At 38.6% G+C, this 13,286-nt stretch overlaps 1 protein-coding gene across 2 annotated transcripts in view; it reads left to right on the top strand.

The window, feature by feature from the left end:
• LOC133623086 (lysyl oxidase homolog 2B-like) overlaps positions 1-4,743 on the top strand; it is a 92,241-nt gene extending 87,498 nt beyond the window's left edge. Inside the window, exons 13-14 of one of the 2 annotated variants that reach the window (XM_061986045.1) lie at positions 1,536-1,647; positions 3,770-4,743. In XM_061986045.1, coding sequence (XP_061842029.1) covers positions 1,536-1,647; positions 3,770-3,840 — 183 coding nt within the window. In that variant the 3' untranslated portion in view covers positions 3,841-4,743. The remainder of the gene's footprint in view (positions 1-1,535; positions 1,648-3,769) is intronic. The other variant, XM_061986046.1, reaches the window with a different exon arrangement.
• The last annotated feature ends 8,543 nt before the right edge of the window (positions 4,744-13,286 follow it).

Here is a 13,286-nt window from a genome sequence, read left to right as displayed (position 1 = left end):
TAAGAAATGATCACTTTAAAAAAGTAGTTTTATACTTGTGAGTGTTGATGACACAGCTTTGCAACAGTTGATATTCTAGTTTCAAGCATGTTTTACTCAATATAGGTCATCAAATCTCAGCAACAAGCTGTAATATCTTACTGAGATCATTTAGGACCAAGACCCTTAAAACAAGTAAAACACTCTAACATAAAATCTGCTTAGTGAGAAGAATTATCTTATCAGACAGAAAATAAGCAAATATCACCCTTATTTGAGATATTTCATCTTACTTAGATATCAGTTTTTGCATTGTAGAGCTATTTACTTTTTAGTCATTGGCTAATCTTAATCTTATAGTTATTTTTTCTATTTTAGTTAAAAAAAAATGCTAAAATTGAGAAAATAACTATTCAAATAAGATATTTTGTTTCCCCCCCCCACATAGGTACAGTAATCTTGTTTAAAGGTTCTGCAACATCCCGAGAATGCTTAATGTAAGAATTGTGAGATGAATACTGCTTGTTTTTAGTATAAAATACTTATTTATAGCTTAAAAGTCCTAGATTTTCACATCTTAATTTAAGATGTGTTATGCAGTTTTTAGGATTTTTTCCTAAAATGTAGTCTTTTTCTCTTTTACAGTATTTTGACAGCTCCTTTTTGCACCTGTACGTTTTATGTTAGAACGATACACAAGCCTGCAGCTAGGTGGCAGCAGTGCTCCATCTAATCAGCAGGCTGTCAGGCTCAAACACTGATGACATCTATTAAACAGACAAGAAGCAAGGAATCATGCAGAGACAGAGTTCAATTTAGCTCATGGGGAGAACGCATGGAGCTGCACACTTAGTCACAGTCTCGCCCTACGCTCTAAGGCACTGATGACATCTATTAAACAGACAAGAAGCAAGGAATCATGCAGAGACAGAGTTCAATTTTGCTCATGAGGAGAACACATTTAGTCACAGTCTCGCCCTACGGTCTAAGGTACAGCTCCCGCGTCCCTCTATTTATTCAGGCGTTCCCCAGTCAACATCACTGAGGCCGCCTCTAAAAGGAGTGGTCACACATATCATGCAAAGCAGCTCCAGTACGCACAATACGTGACGGAATGTGCTGGGGCCTTGTGATTTCGCCTTGTCTCTGCTTCGTCTGCGTGCTGTCGTCTTATGTTCGTTGAGGTCCTTGAAGTCCTTGGCTGTTAGCAGGCTAAAACAAAGATTACATCTGCGGCTGAGGCCACCCCCCAGACAAGGTTTGTTCTTGCACAGATAGAAAAAGTACAGCTTGAGCACAATAGCTAATAACTATAGCAACGGACTTTAAGCATACTAAAGTTGTGTGATCACTTACACATAAATATTCTAACAAGGCTGCCTGTTCTACCCAGTAGGAGTAGTAAGTACACAGAACATGGGAGACGTTTGTGACAGGGATGGAAAGGAAAAAGGAGTAGACATGTAGAAACAATGTGACTCCCACAGTGTGTTGTCAAAATAATTAAATACATTTTATAAAGTTCTTAATAGTAATTGAATTGTATTTGTTTACAGATTATAATTAATCCAAACTATGAGGTGCCCGAGTCCGACTACAGCAACAACATCTTGAAATGTAGCTGCCGATATGATGGCCATCGTGTGTGGATGTACAGCTGCCACAATGGTAAGACCCGGACCTAAAGATCCATCCATCCATCCATTTTCTACCGCTTGTCCCTTTTGGGGTTGCGGGGGGTGCTGGAGCCTATCACAGCTGCACACAGGCAGCAGGGCCAACACAGATAGACAACATTCACATTCACACACTCGGGCCAATTTTACTGTTGCCAATCAACCTATCCCCAGGTGCATGTCTTTGGAGGTGGGAGGGGCCTATCCCCAGATACATATCTTTTAAGGTGGGAGTGGCCTATCCCTAGATACAGGTCTGTGGAGGTGGGAGGGGCCTATCCCCAGATACATGTCTTTGGAGGTGGGAGGGGCCTATCTCCAGGGGCATGTCTTTGGAGGTGGGAGGGGCCTATCCCCAGGTGCATGTCTTTGGAGGTGGGAGGGGCCTATCTCCAGGGGCATGTCTTTGGAGGTGGGAGGGGCCTATCTCCAGGGGCTTGTCTTTGGAGGTGGGAGGAAGCCAGAGTACCTGCAGGGAACCCACGCAGTTAAGGGGAGAACATGCAAACTCCACACAGAAAGACCCCGAGCCTGGGGATCGAACCCCGGACCTTCGTATTGTGAGGCACTAACGGACCTAAAGATGTTGTACGTTGTTATAAAACTCGGGTCAGAACTACCAGATTCCTGCCAGGCCCTCTTTCCCAATATTTATTTGAAATAAAATGACTTGTTCCTAATCCCATTTCTGACATTTCCAAGAATTTTAATCGAAATCCACCCGTATTTGTTGGAGCTATGTTGCTAACTTTTACCTTTGCACAAATAGGGAGACACACAAATGAATTTACAAAGGTTAAATAAAATAGCCGTGTCACTTTGTGTTGGTTTTGTTCGTCCGTGGCTTCAAAAAGAGGCTGCAAGAGGGTTCACTCTTTGCAACGAAGTGAACTCTCTGGTCAGAAATGGTTTTCTACACCACAATTCATCTATTTATTGTGTGAATGCTCTAAAACATTCACACATATGATTGTCTACACTAAAATGCATCTATTTATTGTGTAAATGCTCCAAAACATTCACACATATGGTTTTCTACACCACAATTCATCTATTTATTGTGTGAATGCTCCTTAACATTCACACATATGATTTATTACACTAAAATTAATCTATTTATTGTGTGAATGCTCCAAAACATTCACACATATGGTTTTCTACACCAAAATGCATCCATTTATTGTCTAAATGCTAAAAAAAAAACACACTTATGGTTTTCTACACCAAAATGCATCTATTTATTGTGTGAATGCTCCAAAACATTCACACACATGGTTTTCTACACCAAAATGCATCTCTTTATTGTGTAAATGCTTAAAAAAAACACTTATATGGTTTTCTACACCAAAATGCATCTACCGTATTTATTGTGTGAACGCTCCAAAACGTTCACACATATGGTTTTCTACACTAAAATTTATCTATTTATTGTGTGAATCCTCCAAAACATTCACACATATGGTTTTCTACACCAAAATGCATCTATTTATTGTGGAAATGCTAAAAAAAAACTACACATATGGTTTTCTACAGCAAAATGCTTCTAGTTATTGTGTGAATCCTCCAAAACATTCACACATATGGTTTTCTACACAAAAATGCATCTATTTATTGTGTGAATGCTAAAAAAAAACACACATATGGTTTTCTACACCAAAATGCATCTATTTATTGTGTAAACGCTAAAAAAAAAACCCACACATATGGTTTTCTACACCAAAATGCATCTATTTATTGTGTAAATGCTCAAAAAAAAAAACACACATATGGTTTTCTACACCAAAATTCATTTATTTATTGTGTGAATGCTCCGAAACATTCACACATATGGTTTTCTACACCAAAATGTTTCTATTTATTGTTTGAATGCTCTAAAGCATTCACACATATTATCCACTCTCTTGGTGTTTGTGGGTGGAGGCAGGTGCGCTTAGAATTCCCACACAGACAAGTTTCGCCTGGCAACATAAAGGTAAGGTAAAGACCTGGAAGGATTGGACTATTCTGGGATTGAACTTGATGTTCTTCATGTCTCAGCTGCTTGGTTTGTTTTTGTAAAGTGATGAAGGAAAGGTGGGTGCTAAACCTGGGTCTGACATGTGTCGCCTTGCTAGGTGGATCTTTGAGCACTGAGACGGAGCAGACTTCTCCGGGCCTCCTCAACAATCAGGTCACCCACAGGTAAAAAGCCACCACTCGCCCCACAGGGAGACCCTCCGGAGCCCACAGTTGGGACACATCTTGCAGTCCCCCACAGTTTGCAGCTCCACCTTCCTACGGAGCCTGCAAGCGAGCACTAGAAATGACTGAGTGTTTTATCAGGGAACATCTTTATAAAACTGTGCGTAACTGAAGAACCTCCACTGGAGGGTGACGGTGATCAAGCTTTGATTTAATGGTGTGCTGAAAAAAGGGCTTTTGGCTTCGATTTATAGACACTGAAAATACTGGGCTTATGCATCAGTGATTAGTTCAAAGTTGTCAAAGCCAATCTATTCCTCTTCTTGTCTCTGTCTTATTTTGTATCTTTGTGCAGCCATGGAATATGGCTGATCCGCCTACATACACTCATTAGACAAAAGTATTGGGACGGCTGGCCATTGCACAACAGGAGCTAAAAAATAGAAAAATAAATTGCTGTCCACCTTCGTGAAAACTCTACAAAAATGTTGGCGTCCGTGGGAATTATTGCTCATTTGTGAAGTCGACTCAGCCTTTTGATGTGCGGACTCTGTTTTAGTAACATGCTGTCAGTGTAATCATGTTTCTTTCCCCCCCCCCCCCAAATGCTTTTGTACAATGGTGTGTGTGACCTCCATGTTGTTGTACTTTGTATTACGGTGCTATCAACCTGGCCCTCTGTTTTCTGAGGGTGCAGTACGTGTTGTAAGTGTGTGTACCAACTGTGTACTTGAAGTGAGCATAAGAAAAGTGTGTTATAGTATAATAAAGTTACAGAGCAAACAAAAACACACAATCCCGCTTTCATTTCTGATTCCCTTGTTAGAGACTCCCTTTTGTTCACTGCAAAAACTGAAATCTAAGTAAGATGAAATATCTCAAATAAGGGTGATATTTGCTTATTTTCTGTCTGATAAGATAATTCTTCTCACTAAGCAGATTTTATGTTAGTGTTTTACTTGTTTTAAAGGGGAACATTATCACAATTTCAGAAGGGTTAAAACCATTAAAAATCAGTTCCCAGTGGCTTATTATATTTTTCGAAGTTTTTTTCAAAATTTTACCCATCACGCAATATCCCTAAAAAAAGCTTCAAAGTGCCTGATTTTAACCATCGTTATATACACCCGTCCATTTTCCTGTGACGTCACATAGTGATGCCAACACAAACAAACATGGCGGAAAGAACAGCAAGCTATAGCGACATTAGCTCGGATTCAGACTCGGATTTCAGCGGCTTAAGCGATTCAACAGATTACGCATGTATTGAAACGGATGGTTGTAGTGTGGAGGCAGGTAGCGAAAACGAAATTGAAGAAGAAACTGAAGCTATTGAGCCATATCGGTTTGAACCGTATGCAAGCGAAACCGACGAAAACGACACGACAGCCAGCGACACGGGAGAAAGCGAGGACGAATTCGGCGATCGCCTTCTAACCAACGATTGGTATGTGTTTGTTTGGCATTAAAGGAAACTAACAACTATGAACTAGGTTTACAGCATATGAAATACATTTGGCAACAACATGCACTTTGAGAGTGCAGACAGCCCAATTTTCATCAATTCATATATTCTGTAGACATACCCTCATCCACTCTCTTTTCCTGAAAGCTGATCTGTCCAGTTTTGGAGTTGATGTCAGCAGGCCAGGGAAGCTAGGGTCCATATTCTTCTCTTGATCATCTTCGGTGGCATAAGGGATGGTGTGAGCCAAGACATCCAGGGGGTTTAGCTCGCTCGTCTGCGGGAACAAACTGCCGCCATTGCTTGCCGTGCTAGCGAGGTCCTTTGTCCCTGAATTGCTCACACACTCCGGCAGATTCAATGGGGGTCTGGCGGCAGATTTATTTGACTTTATCGTTGGAAATGCATCTGCTTTGAGTGTCGCAGGATATCCACACATTCTTGCCATCTCTGTCGTAGCATAGCTTTCGTTGGTAAAGTGTGCGTGTACGTCCAATTTCTTGCCACTTTCGCATCTTTGGGCCACTGGTGCAACTTGAATCCGTCCCTGTTCGTGTTGTTACACCCTCCGACAACACACCGACGAGGCATGATGTCTCCAAGGTACGGAAAACAGTCGCAAAAACGGAAAATAACAGAGCTGATTTGACTCGGTGTTTGAGAAAATGGCGGATTGCTTCCCGATGTGACGCCACGTTGTGACGTCATCGCTCCGAGAGCGAATATTAGAAAGGCGTTTAATTCGCCAAAATTCACCCATTTAGAGTTCGGAAATCGGTTAAAAAAATATATGGTCTTTTTTCTGCAACATCAAGGTATATATTGACGCTTACATAGGTCTGGTGATAATGTTCCCCTTTAAGTGTTTTGGTTATAAATGATCTCAGTAAGATATTACTATTATTAGATGTTATGACCTATATTGAGTAAAACATGCTTGAAACTAGAATATCAACTGTTGCAAAGCTGTGTCATCAACACTCACAAGTATAAAACTACTTTTTTAAAGTAATAATTTCTTACTTCAAGCATGAAAAAAAAAAAATCATGATGCCGAGCGCATATCATTATGTCAAGATAATGGCACTAGCATTTACTTAATTTAAGAATATTTTTCAACATATTGAGCAAAAATGTCTCTTTTTTTTCTACCAAGAAAAGTGCACTTGTTATTAGTGAGAATATACTTATTTTAAGGTATTTTTGGGTTCATTGAGGTTAGCTAATTTTACTTGTTTTGGAAAGTCTTGACAAGCCGAATTTTCTTGTTCTATTGGCAGATAATTTTGCTTAGTTCAAATAAAATACCCCTAATTTTGTTTTTGTTTTTGAACACTGACTTTTTGCAGTGTTGTCATTCAAATGTGAACTTTGCGGTACAGATAAGAACGAAATTTTGTTGCATTAGCTTGTTGTAGAGCAATAAGGTGCAGACATAAATAAATAGATTACTGTACAGATAAATATATTGTACTTTTGCATACGCATCCACGTTTATGGATGTATGTTATATTGTCTTTATATTCCAGCGAGTTAATCCATATTTGGGGGGGAATTGAGGGGATAATTATGATGCGTTCAAGAGTCTTATGGCCCGAGGGAAGAAGCTGTTACAGACCTGCTACGGAGGCTTCGGAACCTCTTTCTAGAGTCCAGCAGTGAAAACAGTCCTTGGTGGGAGGAGTGGGAGTAAATAAACGTTATTTCCGTGTAAGAAGTGAGCTTAATTGCAAACACATCCATGTATTTTCGTACGATTTGGTTTTCGAACTGAAATTTAAGCCAAAATCATGGCCCGGTTTTCGGTTACCATCTCAGTTATCGTACGGCCGGACATTATGCGTATCTAGTCTTTTTTCCCAGAGTACCCAAACAAAGAATTCTAGATGATTAAGTCTTGTATTTTTTTAAATTGAGTACGACTGCAAGATAATGCACCAAGGGGCCAAAGAAAGTTGCGAGTGCCAACACTTTGATAAGAGTGTCAAAACACTACTAAATTCAAGAGCACACTTGTAGCAAAGTACGATGGTGGCTGTGATAGAGTAGGTTACTCTGGATGCGGAATGCTGGTCTGATATCTTCTTAGGACAAGGACTCCGGTCAGAGAGTAGGCCACAGAGAGGCTTTCAGGCACTCTTTAATGAAGTTGGACAAGTGTGGTATAGGTGTGTGTGTGTGGTCTGATTCGGATACATTTAGGCAATATAATATGCAATAATATAACAGGATATGTACAATGTTATATATAATATAATAAACTGTACAATGTGTTATAAAACAAATGTACATGGACTATTAAAGCAGTCCATTAGAGATGAATGGAGAATAAGCACTGTTGATTTAGACAGTGCTTTAAACGAGGTCTGTGCCGCCCTCTAGTGGTAGGATAGGGTAACTATTGTTTAACAAGAAGTATTAACAGGGCGAAAGTTGAGCTGGCGAATTATGTCGTCAAGCAGAAACATTGTTGCAAACAAACAGCCGGTTAAGGTTACATCTAACACATTAGAGGCATTTTCGCATTAATAACCGTGCTATATTTGACGTATACTTACATTTGAGTCAGGAACACACACAATGCTGTTTACACAATCACCCAAGAGCCCATATTACGTAGAAACGCTACAAACAGGAAATGACGTATCAGACTAGATCGCCAAATTAAGAGCACAGGAAGTCTAACATCTCAAAACTGCGTCAGAATAAGATAAGACTAAAACACTTTCTGACAGTGGCGTCCGTCTGGCTATTCCTTCCCCTCCTACACTCATCGCCGTTTTCGCCAACAATAAAGAGAAAAGTGACGTTAATTGTTCACTTATCTATTTCATCCATCGTTTGTATGTATTTCACATTTTTTTCTATGAATAAAACTTTGATTATTCTCTTTAAAATGTGTTTTTGTGTAAAGGGATGTCTTTAAATGGATATACAGGATTATTTATGGGAAATATTACTTGGCTTTTTTTTTATGATTCTTTTTGGAACGAAAACCGAGGTACAGTATTTTGTTTTTAACTCTGGTCCAGCATAAAACCGATAAGAACTCAGGGTGAGGGGGCAATATCCCCCTCATTTTCCATGTGTCTGAGGATTGATTGATTGATTGATTGATTGATTGATTGATTGAAACTTTTATTAGTAGATTGCACAGTGAAGTACATATTCCGTACAATTGACCACTAAATGGTAACACCCCAATAAGTTTTTCAACTTGTTTAAGTCGGGGTCCACTTAAATTGATTCATGATACAGATATATACTATTTTCATAATACAGTCATCACACAAGATAATCATCAGAGTATATACATTGAATTATTTACATTTTTTACAACAAAGGATTCCTTGGTCTCCATTAGATTGAATATAATATTAATGATTGGGTCAACTTACAACAAAAATAACTTGCTTTTTGTGTACTGTGTAGTAACTTGTATTTTAGGGTGAGGATCCTATTCTGGTTCAGGTGTGGGTCAGGGTTGCCAGATAGGAAATGACAAATTATTATACCTATATGGACGAAGAATTGTCTCACATCAACTTATATATATATATATATATATATCAATATGATATTAATACATATGCATATATTAATAAATATACAAATACAAATGTGATATACAAATAAATAAAGAAATTGTATAAATAAATGCGTATTTGTAAATATATTTTTGAGATTTGAAAATATATACAAATAAAATGTATAAATATAAAAATGTGACATACAAATAAATCAAGAATTTGTATAAATAAACGTGTATTTGTAAATATATTTTTGAGATTTGAATATAAATATGCTTGGTTTTGTATTTGTATTGAATTTGCATATGTGGATCGGTTTTTTGCTTTTGTGTCGATGAGACATTCCTCCCACAAACCAGATGCACAACAGCGGTCTGGGTCATAGACATGGTCAGACACTGGTGAGCCAATCAGAGGCACACTAGGGAGGGTCATATGATGATTGATATATGATGATGATTTGACACACATTGCACTGATAAGAGATCGGTATCTACATCGGGACGAGGTCATTCAACGGCATTGATACAATAAAATAAGCAGCTAGCACGGTCTTTCAGATTAACTGGATAAATTAGCATTAGCTAATACGACGCTAACTTTAGCTGGCTCAGGCCCGTTGTGCTTTCTCTCTGTAAAGACGTGGATTGTTTTTGTGCAGAGAACTCCGGGCATTTTGCATATAATGCATATAATGCTCTGTGACCCAGACAGATTTATATTATTTATTATATTAAATTATTATATTTATATATTGTTATTATATTATTATTATTATATATATATATATATATATATACATATATATATATATATATATATATATATATATATATATATTATATATGTATATCCATCCATCCATTTTCTACCGCTTATTCCCTTCGGGGTCGCGGGGGGCGCTGGAGCCTATCTCAGCTACAATCGGGCGGAAGGCGGTATACACCCTGGACAAGTCGCCACCTCATCGCAGGGCCAACACAGATAGACATATATATATATATATATATATATATATATATAAATTATTTATTATATTTACTAAATTATATTATTTGAAAATGATATTTATAGGTTTAAAAAGAATCCTCAGGCATGACGTCGAAGTGGAACAAGGACCATAAAAAAGGTACAAGCCTGACCTCTAGTGGCTGGACAGGAATACTACATGTCTAGACGAGTATAGGTGAATACCCAATTTACTTACAGGACAGGAATCAGCTCAATGGTCAAAAAGGAATCGTTCATGTTGTCCATGTTGGAAACATGTGGTGGAAAAGCAGAAACTCATTGATCTTACTTGAGGGTTTTTTTTTTTTAAGTCTCAAATGCACCTGAAGGACCCTCTACTCCCTGAAAGTGTTCTCAGTTGTCCACATCAACCTGACGTCTGACAACATTTGAGAGATTACAACATTTTTTCTCATGATCAGGGCCGTTGCTCGGAATTCTGGGCCCCCTGAAAGAATACTGCTGTGGCCCCTCTGCTCCACCTTCAATATTCTTGTTTTTTAGTGTTGTTGACGGTCCCTGGTGTAATGCACCCCTTTTTTACGATTAACCACTTAACAAGTCTGAGTATCATTATGTAAATGATGTATTATTAGTTGTCTTATTCTCATTTCACTGAATTGCAACAAGTTATTACAGCTGCGATTGAAAATTAAGCCTTTAACAAATAGGTATAGTGGGTATTTCGTGGTATCTAAAATATTAAGCACTGATATGCAAAACAAAACAGGTGTCCTGGCTCAAGATATAGAACACATGGACAATAAGTACCGTTTACCTTAAATGTGCAAGTAAAACAAAGAGCACATTATTATGAAACAAAAATTTAAAGTTTAAATTGAGTTATGAAAATGTAGCTATTTTGCTATTATACAATTAAAACAGTCAAGGTATTGATTCATATCTTAGTCACTTCCGATGTTACAGCAGTTCACTAATGAACCAAAACAAACTGCGAGGTCCAACTCAGATGAAGCAGCCACTGCCAATTCTGGTGCAGCAGAGCATGAAGGTTTATTGTTCCATTTGATACATAGTGTAAACATTAAATGTTATTTTTCATGGGAAAAACTGATGCAGAACTAACCTATTCTTGGACATGTTAGCACCAATGCTTCACTTTCCCAGACAGAAATTATTTTTAAACCAATTAAAAGTCACTATTAAACTGTCAAAAATTCTAAATATTCTTTTTAACTTTGTTTTTGTCAGCTATTATGATGTATTTTTTTATTTGATATTGCTATGAAAACAAATAACATCGACAACAAATCTTTGAAACTTTTTGTATTTTGGCTGTTAAATGTCCCACTAAACCCGCATTGAACACATGATGATTACGTAACTGTCTGATGCTTATAATTAGTCTTTGTGATTACTTATAATTATAATTAGTCCTTATGAGCATCTTACAAAGGTTAATCAGAGAAACCTACAAACTGACGTTCACTTCCATCTGCTCCAGTGTGTGTGGATTGCAGTGATGTATTATTTACAAAAATATGTGAATGTTTGGCACAAAATAGGTCCAGCTGCAAACACTTTCACACTTTGGTAAAAATCCGGATTCCAGCCGTGCCGCAACACTCTTGGGTGTGGAGCACATTGAACTTCACATATTGTTTCTGGAATCTTTTTCCATGACATCATCACCACAATGTTTGAAACGTTGCATTCCTTTATCTTCCATTTGAGCATTTCTGACGTTGTACATCTTTTGGCCTTTTTTAGTCAACAACTATTCTTGTATGCAGGTCCTCAGGGAGTTTTCTGCCATGTGGAACTTCCAAGGTGTAAGAGCAGTCATTGACACACCATGTAGGTGTAAGAGCAGTCATTGAACACACCGTATAGGTGTAAGAGCAGTCATTGAACACACCGTATAGGTGTTAGAGCAGTCATTGAACACACCATATGGGTGTAAGAGCAGTCATTGAACACACCGTATGGGTGAAAGAGTAGTCATTGAACACACCATATAGGTGTAAGAGCAGTCATTGAACGCACCATATACAGTAGGTGTAAGAGCAGTCATTGAACGCAACATGTAGGTGTAAAAGCAGTCATTGAACACACCATATAGGTGTAAGAGCAGTCATTAAACGCACCATATACAGTAGGTGTAAGAGCAATCATTGAACACACCATATGGGTGAAAGAGTAGTCATTGAACACACCATATAGGTGTAAGAGCAGTCATTGAACGCACCATATACAGTAGGTGTAAGAGCAGTCATTGAACACAACATGGAGGTGTAAGAGCAGTCATTGAACACACCATATAGGTGTAAGAGCAGTCATTGAACGCACCATATAGGTGTAAGAGCAGTCATTGAACACACCATATACAGTAGGTGTAAGAGCAGTCATTGAACGCACCCTGTAGGTGCAAGAGCAGTCATTGAACACACCATATAGGTGTAAGAGAAGTCATTGAACGCACCATGTAGGTGTAAGAGCAGTCATTGAACGCACCATGTAGGTGTAAGAGCAGTCATTACCGCACCATATAGGTGTAAGAGCAGTCATTGACCGCACCATATAGGTGTAAGACCAGTCATTGAACGCACCATATAGGTGTTAGAGCAGTCATTGAACGCACCATATAGGTGTAAGAGCAGTCATTGAACACACCGTATAGGTGTAAGAGCAGTCATTGACTGCACCATATAGGTGTAAGAGCAGTCATTGAACGCACCATATAGGTGTAAGAGTAGTCATTGAACACATCATACAGGTGTAAGAGCAGTCATTGAACACACCATATAGGTGTAAGAGCAGTCATTGAACGCACCATATAGGTGTAAGAGAAGTCATTGAACGCACCATGTAGGTGTAAGAGCAGCCATTGAACGCACCATGTAGGTGTAAGAGCAGCCATTGAACGTACCACGTAGGTGTAAGAGCAGTCATTGAACACACCATATAGGTGTAAGAGCAGTCATTGACTGCACCATATAGGTGTAAGAGCAGTCATTGAACACACCATATAGGTGTAAGAGCAGTCATTGACTGCACCATATAGGTGTAAGAGCAGTCATTGAATGCACCATATAGGTGTAAGAGCAGTCATTGAACACATCATACAGGTGTAAGAGCAGTCATTGAACACACCATATAGGTGTAAGAGAAATCATTGAACGCACCATATACAGTAGGTGCAAGAGCAGTCATTGAACGCACCATATACAGTAGGTGTAAGAGCAGTCATTGAACGCACCATGTAGGTGTAAGAGCAGTCATTGAACACACCATATAGGTGTAAGAACAGTCATTGAACGCACCATATAGGTGTAAGAGCAGTCATTGAACACACCATATAGGTGTAAGAGCAGTCATTGAACGCACCATATAGGTGTAAGAGCAGTCATTGAACACACCACATAGGTGTAAAAGCAGTCATTGAACAGACCATATAGGTGTAAGAGCAGTCATTGAACGCAC

Source organism: Nerophis lumbriciformis, linkage group LG12 (assembly GCF_033978685.3).
Source record: "Nerophis lumbriciformis linkage group LG12, RoL_Nlum_v2.1, whole genome shotgun sequence".
Taxonomy (NCBI): Eukaryota; Metazoa; Chordata; class Actinopteri; order Syngnathiformes; family Syngnathidae; genus Nerophis; species Nerophis lumbriciformis.
This window is presented reverse-complemented; position numbering and strand designations above follow the sequence as displayed.